The sequence below is a fragment of the Mobula birostris genome, chromosome 6, assembly GCF_030028105.1.
Source record: "Mobula birostris isolate sMobBir1 chromosome 6, sMobBir1.hap1, whole genome shotgun sequence".
Taxonomy (NCBI): domain Eukaryota; kingdom Metazoa; phylum Chordata; class Chondrichthyes; order Myliobatiformes; family Myliobatidae; genus Mobula; species Mobula birostris.
In genome coordinates, this window is record NC_092375.1 from 93,576,291 (window position 1) to 93,589,098 (window position 12,808).

At 42.6% G+C, this 12,808-nt stretch overlaps 1 protein-coding gene across 1 annotated transcript in view; it reads right to left on the reverse strand.

Annotated features, from left to right (window-relative positions):
• Nucleotides 1-12,808, reverse strand: part of grtp1a (growth hormone regulated TBC protein 1a) — a 69,353-nt gene that overhangs the window by 1,284 nt on the left and 55,261 nt on the right. The window contains exons 6-7 of the mRNA XM_072262350.1: nt 8,112-8,284; nt 3,388-3,573 (exon numbers count right to left, since the gene is read on the reverse strand). Coding sequence (XP_072118451.1) covers nt 3,388-3,573; nt 8,112-8,284 — 359 coding nt within the window. The remainder of the gene's footprint in view (nt 1-3,387; nt 3,574-8,111; nt 8,285-12,808) is intronic.

Sequence of the window (12,808 nt, forward strand, 5' to 3'; positions counted from 1 at the left end):
TTTCAATAACATCCCCATGCATTCTTCTAAATTCTAGTGAGTACAGGGCCAAAGTTGCCAAATGCTCCTTATATCTTAACCCTTTCATTCCCAGAATCATCCTCGTGAACCTCCTCTGGACTGTCTCCAATGATAACATATCAGTTCTGAGATATGAGGCCCAAAACTGTTGTCAATATTCTAAGTGCGGCCTGACTAGTGTTTTATAAAGGCTCAGTGTTATCTCCTTGCTTTTATATTCTATTCCCCCTGAAATAAGTGCCAACATTGTATTTGCCTTCTTTACCACTTTTAAAAGCCTCCCAATCATCCAACTTCCCACTCACTTTTGCTACCTTATATGCCCTTCCCTTGGCTTAAATGCAGTTAACTTCCCTTGTATATTAACCTTCAGGGAGTCTTGCACAAGGACAAGTTCCCTTGCACCTCTCCCCACTTAGATAGTAGGCCGCACTATTGTTCCTTTTACCAAAATGCATCATCATTCATTTCCTAACACTGTATTCCATCTGCCACTTTTTTGCCCACTCTTCCAATTTGTCTAAGTCCTGCTGGAATCGCATTGCTTCCTCAGCACTACCTACCCCTCCACCTATCATCGTATCATCCACAAACTTTGCCACAAAGCCATCAATTCCATTATCAAAATCATAGACAAACAATGTTGAAAGTAGCAGTCCCAATACTGACACCCTTGAAGAACACCACTAGTCACTGGCAACAAACCAGAAAAGGTCCCCTTTATTCCTACTCACTGCCTCCTGCCTGTCAGCCATTCCTCTATCCATGCCAGTATCTTTCCTGCAACACCATAGGATTGTTTATCTTGTTAAGCAGCCTGTGTGGCACCTTAACAAATGCCTTCTGAAAATCCAAGTAAATGACATCTACTGCCTCTCCTTTGCCCACCCTGCTTGTTACTTCCTCAAAGGACTCAGATTTGTCAGGCAAAATTTCCCTTTACAGAAACCTCTGCTATTTGCTCCAGTTCCATACACACTTTCCCACTGTCACACTTGATAGGTCCTATTCTTTCACATCTTATCCTCTTGCTCTTCACATACTTGTAGAATGCCTTGGGGTTTTCCTTAATCCTGCCGCCAAGGCCTTCTCATGGCCCCTTCTGGCTCTCCTAATTTCCTTCTTAAGCTCCTTCCTGTTAGCCCTATAATCTTCTAGATCTCTAACATTACCTAGCTCTCTGAACCTTTTGTAAGCTTTTCTTCTTGACTACATTCACTACAACCTTTGTATACCACGGTTCCTGTACCTACCATAACTTCCCTGTCTCATTGGAATGTACCTATGCAGAACTCAACACAAAAATCCGCTGAACATTTGCCACATTTCCTCCGTACCTTTCCCTGAGAACATCTGTTCCCAATTTAAGCTTCCAATTTCCTGCCTGATAGCCTCATAATTCCCCTTACTCCAATTAAATGCTTTTCTAACTTGTCTGTTCCTATCTCTCTCGAATGCTATTGTAAAGGAGATAGAGTTATGATCACTATCTCCAAAATGCTCTCCCACTGAGAGATCTGACACCTGACCAGGTTCATTTCCCAATACCAGATCAAGTACAGTCTCTCCTCTTGTAGGCTTATCTATATATTGTGTCAAGAAACCTTCCTGAACACAGCTAACAAACTCCACCCCATCTAAAACCCTTGATCTGGGGAGATGCCAATCGATATTTGGGAAATTAAAATCTCCCACCACAACAACTCTGTTATTATTACACCTTTCCAGGATCTGTTTCCCTATCTGCTGTTTGATACCCCTGCTACTATTGGGCGGCCTATAAAAAACACCCAGTAGAAATATTGACCCCTTCCTGTTCCTAACCTCCACTCAACTTTCCTTGGCTTTTATGCAGTTCTTAACTTCCCTTGTCAGTCACGGTTACCTACCTCTGCCATTTTAGAACAATTTCTCCTGTGGTACTATCTATCCTGTGCCTTGTGAACTATTCCCAGCCATCTCTGCTGTGGTTAGAAAGTCTGCAGACACTAAAATAGGTGGTCTTAAGAACACTAAAGATGGTTTTCAGGAGTATAGTGTGATTTTGATCAAATGGGTAAGTGGGCTGAGGAATGGAAAATAGGTTTTAATTCAGATTAAGTGTGAGGCATTACATTTTGGGAAGACAAACCAGGATAGCACTTTCACAGTGAACAGTAGGACCTTGGGGAGTGTTTAGAACAGAAGGGCTTAGGAGTACGTGGTTACCTGAATGTGGTGTCATAGGTAGACAGGGTGGTGATGAAGGGTTTTGGCTTGCTGACCTTCATCAGTCAAGGCATTGAGTATAAAAGTTGGGATATTATGTTGCAGTTGTATGAGATGATAGCAGGTCTTGTTTGGAATAGTGTTCAGTTTTGGTCACCTTCCTCTACAAATTATGCTGTTAAGCTGGAAGAAATGCAGCAAAGATTAACAGGGATGTTGTTAGGACTCAAGGGACTGGGTTAAGCAGGCTACAACTTTATTCATTGGAGCATCTTATAAAGGGTGTTTAAAATTATGAGACAAAGATAGAGTCATTTTCCCAGGATCGGAGAAGGTGAGAGATTTAGTAAGAACCTGAAGGGCAGTTTCTTAACCCAGGGGGTGGTCTGTATGTGGAACGAGCTGCCAGAGGAAGTGGTTGAGGCAAAAAAGGTTTAGAAGGATATGGGCCAAATGTGAGCTTAGATGGGTCTTGCCCTGTATGACTACTCTATAATCGAAAGCAAATGAAATGACACCGATCATTTTGGCATGGAATTAGGCTATTTGGACTAACCAACCAGGCTGGGTAGCAGCTTGTTGTTAATGTGCCGTGGGCTATTCTTTTTTGGCACCCACCTCACTCCCTACACTTTTAACCTTCTCAATGGCAGACATATAACACAGAAACAGAACCTGTGCCCCAAGCTGTTGTCAATTTTCAGGCAAGATCTTAACTGTATTTAACCTCATGTCCCTCATACTGTATCACCTTCCTGTTTTAAAATTTTGAGGTTTTGTCTCTGTTTTACTTACTAACCACAGGAGTAAATATCACATCCCTTCATACTTCCATGTCAGCTTATTGTACATGCCTCATTACTGGAAGTAGATGCTTAAAGACTGACACCAACCAGTGTTGGAAGTGCAAGGGCCAGACAAGCTATCTCACTTCAGCAGTGGTGCCCTTTGCTTGTCACCTATTTGGTTTGACTGTGCTAGGGCAATATGCTTAGAAATAGCTTCCTACGCCAAACTGCAAATTGGTTAATCCATAAGATTCATCCTTTGCATTCACTGACTCACGGGGAAATTTTACATTTGATGCATGATTAATAAACTCTTCAATAATCTATAACAAGCTTAGATAATCAACTCAAACATCAGAAATAATCTCACCTTCATGAAGTTATGACAGTCTTGGACCAGAGAACCACGTGTGATCTGTTTGAACTTCTCACAAACCGCAGGGAAATTATTTGCCTCTAAGATTGAAGCCTGGTGGTACTTTATTAATGTCAAGGCCACACGAAAGGTGATTTTAGATCCTTCATAGAACAGACAGTCCCAGATACGAAGAACCGTCTACAATAATGGAAAATAGATATCAAGCCAAACAGCAGACGAACAAGTCCTTCAATCCATCATATACATTCCAAACTAACACAAACAAAATGCTGAAGCAACTCTGCACATCAGGCAGTTTCTATGGAGAAGAATAAACCATCGATGTTTTGATCCGAGACCCTTCATAGGTCATGCCAGCTCTATATACATGAAGATATGGTCAGTAGCATTATGCTTTGGCAAATTTAATTTCAATACTTAAACTTTGTGAGCTTATCCCTACTAAAGTCAAGTTTATTGTCATCGCATCTGTGCATACATGTATTTGCAGCAGCATCACAGGCTCATAGCATTGGATATACAACATTCAAAATATAACCACACCAGAAGTTGCACAAGAGAGAATGCAACTAGATCAAGAACAAATTCATTGAAGTGTTAAGTGATCATCGTGTTGCTATACTGAACTAGTGATTAGAGTTGTGCCACGTGGTTCGGAAACCGAATGGTTGAAGTGACGTAGCTATTCTTGAATCTTGTGGTGTGTACCACCTGCTCTACTGTAGCTACATAACATAAGAGCATAAGAATCAGGAACAGGAGTAGGCCATCTGGCCCATCGAGCCTCCTCCACCATTCAATAAGATCATGGCTGATCTGACCATGGGCTCATCTCCATCAACCTGCCTTTTCCCTATTACCCTTAATTCCCCTACTATGCAAAAATCTATCCAACCTTGTCTTGAATATGTTTACTGAGGTAGCCTCCACTGCTTCATTGGGCATAGATTCAGCACCCTCTGGGAACAGCAATTCCTCATCTCCATCCTAAATCTACTCCCCCAAATCATAAGGCTATGTCCCCTAGTTCTAGTCTCACCTACCAGTGGAAACAACTTTCCTGCCTCTACCTTATCGATCCCTTTCATAGTTTTATATGTTTCTATATGATCTCCTCTCATCCTTCTGAATTCCAGCAAGTACAGTCCCAGGCGACTCAATCTCTCCTCATTGTCTAACTCATTCGTCTCTGGAATCAACCTGGTGAACCTCCTCTGCACCGCCTCCAAAGCCAGTATATCCTTCCTCAAGTAAGGAGACCAGAACTGCATGCAATATTCCAAATGCAGCCTCACCAGTACCCTGCACAGTTGCAGCATAACCTCCCTGCTCCTAAATTTAATCCCTCTAGCACTGAAGGCCAACATTTGCCTTCTTGATGGCCTGCTATACCTCCAAACCAACCTTTTGTGATTCATGCACAAACACTCCCGAGTCCCTCTGCACAGCAGCATGCTGCAGTTTTTTACCATTTTAGTAATAATCTGCTCTTCCATTTTTCCTTTCAAAGTGGATGACCTTGCATTTACCAGCATTGTATTCCATCTGCCAGACCCTTGCCCACTCACTTAACCTATCTATATCTCTCTGCAGACTCTCCGTATCTTCTGCACAGTTTGCTTTTCCACTCAATTTAATGTCATCAGCAAACTTAGATACACTACACACTGTCCCCTCTTCCAGATCATTAATGTATATCATGAACAGTTGCTGGCCCAGCACCCCCAACTTTATGCATCCTTATCTTATGGATAAGTCTTCTATGTGGCATCTTATTGAATGCCTTCTGTAAATCCAAGTAAATAACGCCCATCTGTTCCTCACTATCTACTACGCTCATTATATCCTCAAAGAACTCCAAGTAAGTTTGTCAAACAGGACCTGCCTTTGCTGAATCCATGCTGCATCTGCCTGATGGATCCATTTCTTTCCAGATGTCTTGCTATTTCCTCTTTAATGATAGCTTCAAGCATTTTCCCAACTATAGATGTTAAACTAACTGGCCTGTAGTTTCCTGCCTTTTGCCTACATCCTTTCATGAACAGTGGTGTGACATTTGCCATCTTCCAATCAGCCAGGACCTGCCCAGAGTCCAGAGAATTTTGGTAGATCATCACCAAAGCCTCTACTATAACTTCTGCCATTTCTTTCACTACCCTGGGATGCATTCCATCAGCACTAGGGGACTTATCTATCTTTAGGCCCACAAGTTTGCTCAGCACTACCTCCTAAGTGTTGTATCTAAGTGTTGATACTGTTGTATCGAGGTCATCCCCTCCCATAGCATCCATAACATCTCTCTTTGGCAAGTTAGACGTCTCCTACATGGTGAAGACTGACACAAAATAGTCATTCAAAGTCTCTGCCATTTCCTCATTATCCAATATCAATTCCCCCTTCTCATCCTCCAAGGGACCTACATTCACTTTAGCCACCCTTTTCTTCTAAATATAATTATTAAAACCTTTACTATCTGTTTTTATATTTTGTGCTAGTTTATTTTCATAATCTATCTTCCCTTTCTTTATTGCTCTTTGTGGTTCTTTGTTGCTTTTTAAAGTCTTCCCAATCTTCCAGTTTCCCACTACTCTTGGCAACTTTGTATGCATGAGTTTTTAGTTTGATGCCTTCTTTTATTTCCTTAGTTATCCAAGGCTGGCTCTCCCCACCCTTACAGTCCTTGCTTTTAACTGGAATATACTTTTGTTGAGCAATGTGAAAAATCTCTTTCAAAGACTTCCACTGTTCCTCAACCATCCAATCACATAGCCTGTGCTCCCAGTCTACACTAGCCAAATCCTCCCTCATCCAATTGTAAGTCTCCATTGTTTAGGCATAATACACTGGTTTTAGATTGAATTATTGCACCCTAAATTTGTAAGAGAAATTCAATCATACTGTGATCACACTTTCTAAGAGGATCCCTAACTACAAATCACTAATTTTACCTCCCTCATTGCACAGGACCAGATCTAAGATAGTACCTTCCCTTGTAGGTTCAGTAACATACTGTTCAAGAAAGCCATCATGGATGCATTCTATGAAGTCATCCTTAAGACTGCCTCAACCAACTTGATTCACCCAATCTACGTGCAAGTTAAAGTCCCTCATGATAACTGCTGTTCCATTCTGACATGCCTCCCAGATATTTCTCTGCTTATTGCCTGTGCCATATAGGCATCCGTTAATCTCATGAGACCATGGATTTGTGCCTTGGAAGGTTTCCAGGGTGCAGGCCTGGGCAAGGTTGTATGGAAGACCGGCAGTTGCCCATGCTGCAAGTCTCCCCTCTCCACGCCCCCGATGTTGTCCAAGGGAAGGGCATTAGGACCCATACAGCTTGGCACCGGTGTCGTCGCAGGGCAATGTGTGGTTAAGTACCTTGCTCAAGGACACAACACACTGCCTTCAGATCACTAGACGAACACCTTAACCACTTGGCCACACGCCAACACTGCCTGTGTCACTGTAATGTTATTATTTGGTGGCCAACAACTCCCACCAGTGATTTTTTCCCTTTACTATTCCTAATCTCTACCCAGATGGATTCAACATTCTGCTCCTTAGAACTTGTATTGTCTCTCACTATCACCCTGATCTCATCCTTAATTAAAAATACTACCCCCACCTCCCTTACCTTACTGCCTATCCTTCCATTATTACTGTGAGAAGATGGTAGAGACCTTTGATGACAAATGATGCCTTCTTGAGGCAGTACCTCCTATAGATGATACTACCAATGGTGGGCAATGCTGAGTCCACTACTCACTTGTCATAGCAGGCCATGATACAACCAGTTAGGATACTTTTAATAAAACATTTACAGAAGTTTATTACAATGCTGATCCCCTAAGAAAGTACAGACATTGTGATTGCATCTAAGAACTGGGTGCAGAACAGGTCATCCAATATGTCAATGCTAGGAATTTAACACTGCTCACCCTCCTGAAGCACTGATGTGGATTGATAGACGTTCACACATCTCCCCCTTACTGAAGTTGACTATCAGTTCTTTAATTTTCCCTGACATTGAGCAAGAGATTGATCTTGTGGCACCACTCAACCAGGTATCCCATCTTGGTCCTTTATGCTGACCACCCTCTGTGTGAAAAAAAATGTTCTGCAGATCTCCATTAAACCCCTTTCTCCTGACCTCAGCCACTCTGCTATGGAGGAAGGTATCTACCTATCTACCATATCTATACCCCTCAAATCTGTCTCTATTTGTCCCCTTTGCCTTGCAGTAACATTAAAGTGACATAGTCATGATATTTATGATTGGATATTGTGCTGTATAGACTTGGGCTCATTTATGACAGGTATGCTCCCAGGAAACTCCAGCAGTCCTGAAAATTATGTCTTCTTGTTACGGATGGATGTACCTCTAAAACTATGAACTTACAATTAAAGGAGATGAGGCTGTTCGGGGGAAAAAAAAGTCAGTTCATTTTGTGATTGTTCAGTTAACATCAAAATGTTTGGAGTAAATTCCAAGATGACAGTGTAGGCAGTACAAGACTAGTCACCCAAGTCTACAGTACGGAGTTGTACCAGTGCCCCTTTTCCACAGCACATTAAAACAAGATTTAAGTATACAAGAAAACAAAGAGTTCCTCTAGGGAAAAAAATTCTCTCTTAAAGCAGAGTTGAATAAGCAAGAAATCATGCATTCAACTGTAAATTCTGAACTGTGATATCCTGTCCTAGGGGCTCACCTCCACGGGAAGAATGTCAATAAACAAGCAGATAAACCACCGAGAAACAACCAAGGTCCACATCACATTGTGCCGTTCCATTAACTCTGCGACTGCAGGGACCTTCATCCTAACCAAATGAGCCAGAACCTCTTGATCAGTCTTTAGTCCAATCATTGTTGGACTGTAGAAACCTGGAAAAAGAGAAAAGAAAAATAAACACTTGTCCATTACAAGCAGTATTTCAAAAATGGACGTACATCCGAGGCAGTCACACCTATTAGATTAACAACTTCAGATTTGGTCTGTGGCTAGAAGCAAGAGGGTGGGACTGTGAGTGGGGCAGGTAGGGGGCCCAAAAGCTAGTGCAGGAGGAGCCTCAGCCCTTGAGCTTGTCCAACAGATCTGAGGTTGCTATACCCCATGAGGATGAGAGTGGGGACTACAGGAAGGTTGAGCAACTGAGCCATGGCAACGTGGTTCCGCGAGCCATTCAAGAGTGGGAAGAGAAGAGAAATGTAATTGTAATAACACCATAAGACATAGGAGCAGAATTAGACCAAGCAGTCCATTGAGTCTGCTCTGCCATTACATCATGGTCAATTTGTTAACCCTCTCTACCCCATTCTCCACAATAGCAAGAACCTATCAACCTTCACTTTAAATATATCCAATGACTTGGCCTCCACAGCTGTCTGTGGCAATGAATTCCACAGATTCACCACCCTCTGGCTAAAGAAGCTCCTCCTCACCTCTGTTCTAAAGGGACGTCCTTCTATTCTGAGGCTGCGCCCTCTAGTTCTAGACTTTCCTAGTATAGGAAGCATCCTCTCCACGTCCACTCTATTTAGGCCTTTCAATATTCAATAGGTTTCAATGAGATCTGCCCTCATTCTTCTGAGCTCCAGTGAGTACAGTCCCAGAGCCATCAAACACTCCTCATACATTAACCCTTTCATTTCCAGAATCATTCTTGGGAACCTCTTCTGGACCCTCTCCAATGCCAGCACATCTTTCTTAGATAAGTGGCCCAAAACTGCTCATAGTGCTCCATGTCTCATTTGCCAATGAGTTATAAAGGCTCAGCATCACATCCTTGCTAGTCCTTTTGAAGTGAATGCTAACGTTGCATTTGCCTTCCTTACCACCGATTCAACCTGCAAGTTAATCTTTAGGGAATCCTGCACAAGGACTCCCAAGCCCCTTTCCCTGAATTTTCTCCCCATTTAGAAAATAGTCTACACCTTTATTCCTTCTACCAAAGTGCTATATTCCATCTGCCACTTCTTTGGCAATTCTCCTAATCTGTCTAAGTCCTTCTGCAGACTCCCTGCTTCCTCAGCACTATCTGCCCATCCACCTATAGTACATTTGTATTGAATATAATACCAAACCAAATATGATAGCAGCTAAGCCATCAATTCTACCATCTAATTCACTGATAAATACTGTAGTGGGAAAAGGAGCAGTCCCCAACACTGTCCCCGGAGAGGACTGAGAGCATGAGCAGCCTCGTGGAGAAGACCAGAGATGGGGTGCTGGGCCATGATCGACTCCATTTCAAAAGTCGAGTAAGATTGAAGCATCAAGGTGAAAGAAGAGGAGGTCAGCGGACACTCTCCACGGAGGCCACCAGGTCGGCAGTAATCAGTAGCCGGGTTGGCATGATGGTTGCTCTTCATAGAAGGACAAAATTTGTGCGGCTGCTCTCCTCGATAGTTCTGAAATTCTGAGATTTATGGGATTATTGCACTGTAGTTTATATTGATCTCCTTCAGTTTTCGTTGTTTTCTTTTTTGCTGCCCATTGGCAGGTGGACAATATGTTACTTTTTGTGCGAGGGAGGGCTTGGGGATTTGGGGTCGATGTTCTTGATGGTGTTTTTCTGTGTGGACCATCTGTTAGTTTGTGGGTGCAAGAGGGGTTAGAGTTTCATGCTGTTGTCGCTGTTCGGTTTTGCAAGGGAGGGGGATGGGGGTTTGATGTTATTTTCACTGGTTTTTTTAATGAGAGAAGGGGTGGGGGGTTTTGATGTTCTAGCTGCTGTTTTCTGAATGGGTGATCTGTCAGTTTTTGTACGAAGGAGGGGATGAGGGGATTAGGGGGTTTGATGTCCTAGATGTCATTCTCTGTGTGGGTGATGTTAGTTTTTGTATGAAGGAGGTGTCGATATTTCAGTTTCCCATTTGTATGATGGAAGGGTTGGGCAGCTTAATATTTGTGCGAAAAGGGTTGGAGGGTGTTTGATATTTCAGTTGTTGTTTCCCATTTGTACAAGGGAAGGGTTGGGGGGTGTTTGATATTTAAGCTGCCGTTTCCCATTTGTGTGAGGGAAGGTTTGGGAGGGTTGATATTTAAGCTGCCATTTCCCATTTGTACAAGGGAAGGGCTGGGGGGTGTTTGATATTTCAGTTGTTGTTTCCCATTTGTACAAGGGAAGGGCTGGGGGGTGTTTGATATTTCAGTTGTTGTTTCCCATTTGTACAAGGGAAGGGCTGGGGGGTGTTTGATATTTAAACTGCCGTTTCCCATTTGTGCGAGGGTGGGGTTGCAAGTTTTGCTTCTTTTTCTCTGTCTTTCTTGTGCATAGGTGGTTGATGTTTTTTCTTTCAACAACTCCCAAGTTTTCTTCATGGCTATCTGAAGAAGACAAATATCAGAGTTGTATTGTACATGCCTTGACAATAAAATGAACCTTTGACCCTGTAGAACACCACTAGCCAACCAGAAAAGGCCCATTTTATTCCCATTCTTTGCCTCCTATCAGTCAGCCAATCTTTTATCCATACTAGCATCTTTCCTGATATACCACGGGCACTTAACTTGTTTGCAGGCAATACAATGATAGGTGAAGCGGCAGTAGTGTTGAGGAAGCAGGGAGTCTGCAGAAGGACTTGGACAAACTAAGAGTGTCGACAAAGAGTGGCAGATGGAATACAATGTAGGGAAGTACACTCAGTGGCCACTTTATTAGTACCTCCTGTATCTAATAACGTAGCCACCGAGTGCATGTTTATGGTTTTCTGCCGCTGTAGTGCACCCACTTCAAGGTTGGATGTGTTGTGCATTCAGAGATGCTCCTCTGCACACCACTGGTGTAACGTGTGGATATTTGAGTTACTGTCGCCTTCCTGTTACCTTGAACCATTCTGGCCATTCTCCCCTGAGCTCCCTCATTAACAATGCATTTATGACCACAGAAATACTGCTGTCTAGATGGTTTTGGCTTTCCACATCTTTCTCTGTAAACTCTAGAGACTGTTGTGCATGAAGTTCCCAGGTGAACAGCAGTTTCTGAGATACTCAAACCACCCCATCAGGCACCAGCGATCATTCCAAGGTCAAAGTCACATTCTTCATATAAATCATATTCTTCTCCATTCTGATGTTTGATCTGAACAACAACTGAACCTCTTGACCTTGTCTGCATGCTTTTACACATTGAGTTGCTGTCACATGATTGGCTGATTAGATATTTAGATTAACAAGGTGTACATATGTACCTAATAAAGTGGCCACTAAGTATATATGGTGACGCATTTTGGTAGGAATAAAGACAGAGACAGCTTTCTCGAAGGGGAGCAAATTCAGAAACCACAGTTGCAAAGGGACTTGGGAGTCGTAGTGTAGGATTCTCTGAAGGTTAACTTGGAAGTTGAGATGGGAGTAAGGAAGGGAAATGCAATGTTAGCATTCATTTCAAGAGGACTAGAATATAAATGCAAGGATGTAATGTTAAGACTTTACAAGGCATTGGTCAGACCACACTTAGAGAACTGTGAGCAATTTTGGACCTCATATCTAAGAAAGGATGTGCTGGCATCGGAGAGGTGCCAGAGGAGATTTACAAGAATGATTCAAGAATGAAGGGGTTAATGTATGAGGAGCATTTGATGATGCTAGGCCTGTACTCATTGGAATTTAGAACAAGGTGGGATCTCATTGAATCCTACCAAATATTGAAAGGCCTAGATAGAATGGACGTGCAGAGGATGCTTTCAATAGTGCTCCGACAAGGACCAGAAGACACAGCATCAGAATAGAAGGATGTCCCTTTAGAACAGAGACGAGGAGGAATTTCTTCAGCTGAAGGTTGCTAAATCTGTGGAATTCTGCCACAGATGTCAGTAGAAGCCAAATCATTTAAAGTGAGATTGGTGGGTTCTTGATTATTAAAGACAGTAAAAGGTTACAGGGAGAAGGCAGAATGAGGCCAAGGAAATTAATCAGTCATGATTGACTGGTAGAGCAGACTCAATGGATCAATGAAAGTTTTTAAACACAGTCCCATTACACTCTGCAGCTTATTCTGTCCTGTGTGACCATCAACTCTCCTTTGACTCTCCCTGCCGCTTAACTACACTGGGGATAATTTAACCAATTAAACCAACAACACATCTCTGAGAAGATTCAGAAACTCCCAGCAAATATGTGCAAACTCCACAGTCGCACCAGAGGCCGGCATCAAACCCATGACCCTGGATCTGGCTGGCAACAACATTAACTGCTGCACCACAGTAACCTATATTTTTGATGGGTTATTGATCCCAAATGTTAATTACTTCATTCTTGACGGATGATGGGTGACCTACGCCAGAATTTTCTCTTTCATTGATAATTTGTGTACCATCTGATTTATGTACTGTGATAAAAGAAGTCTTCTCCTGTCCAATGTTGGAGTGGACCACGCACATTTACAACTTAACTGAACAGCAGCA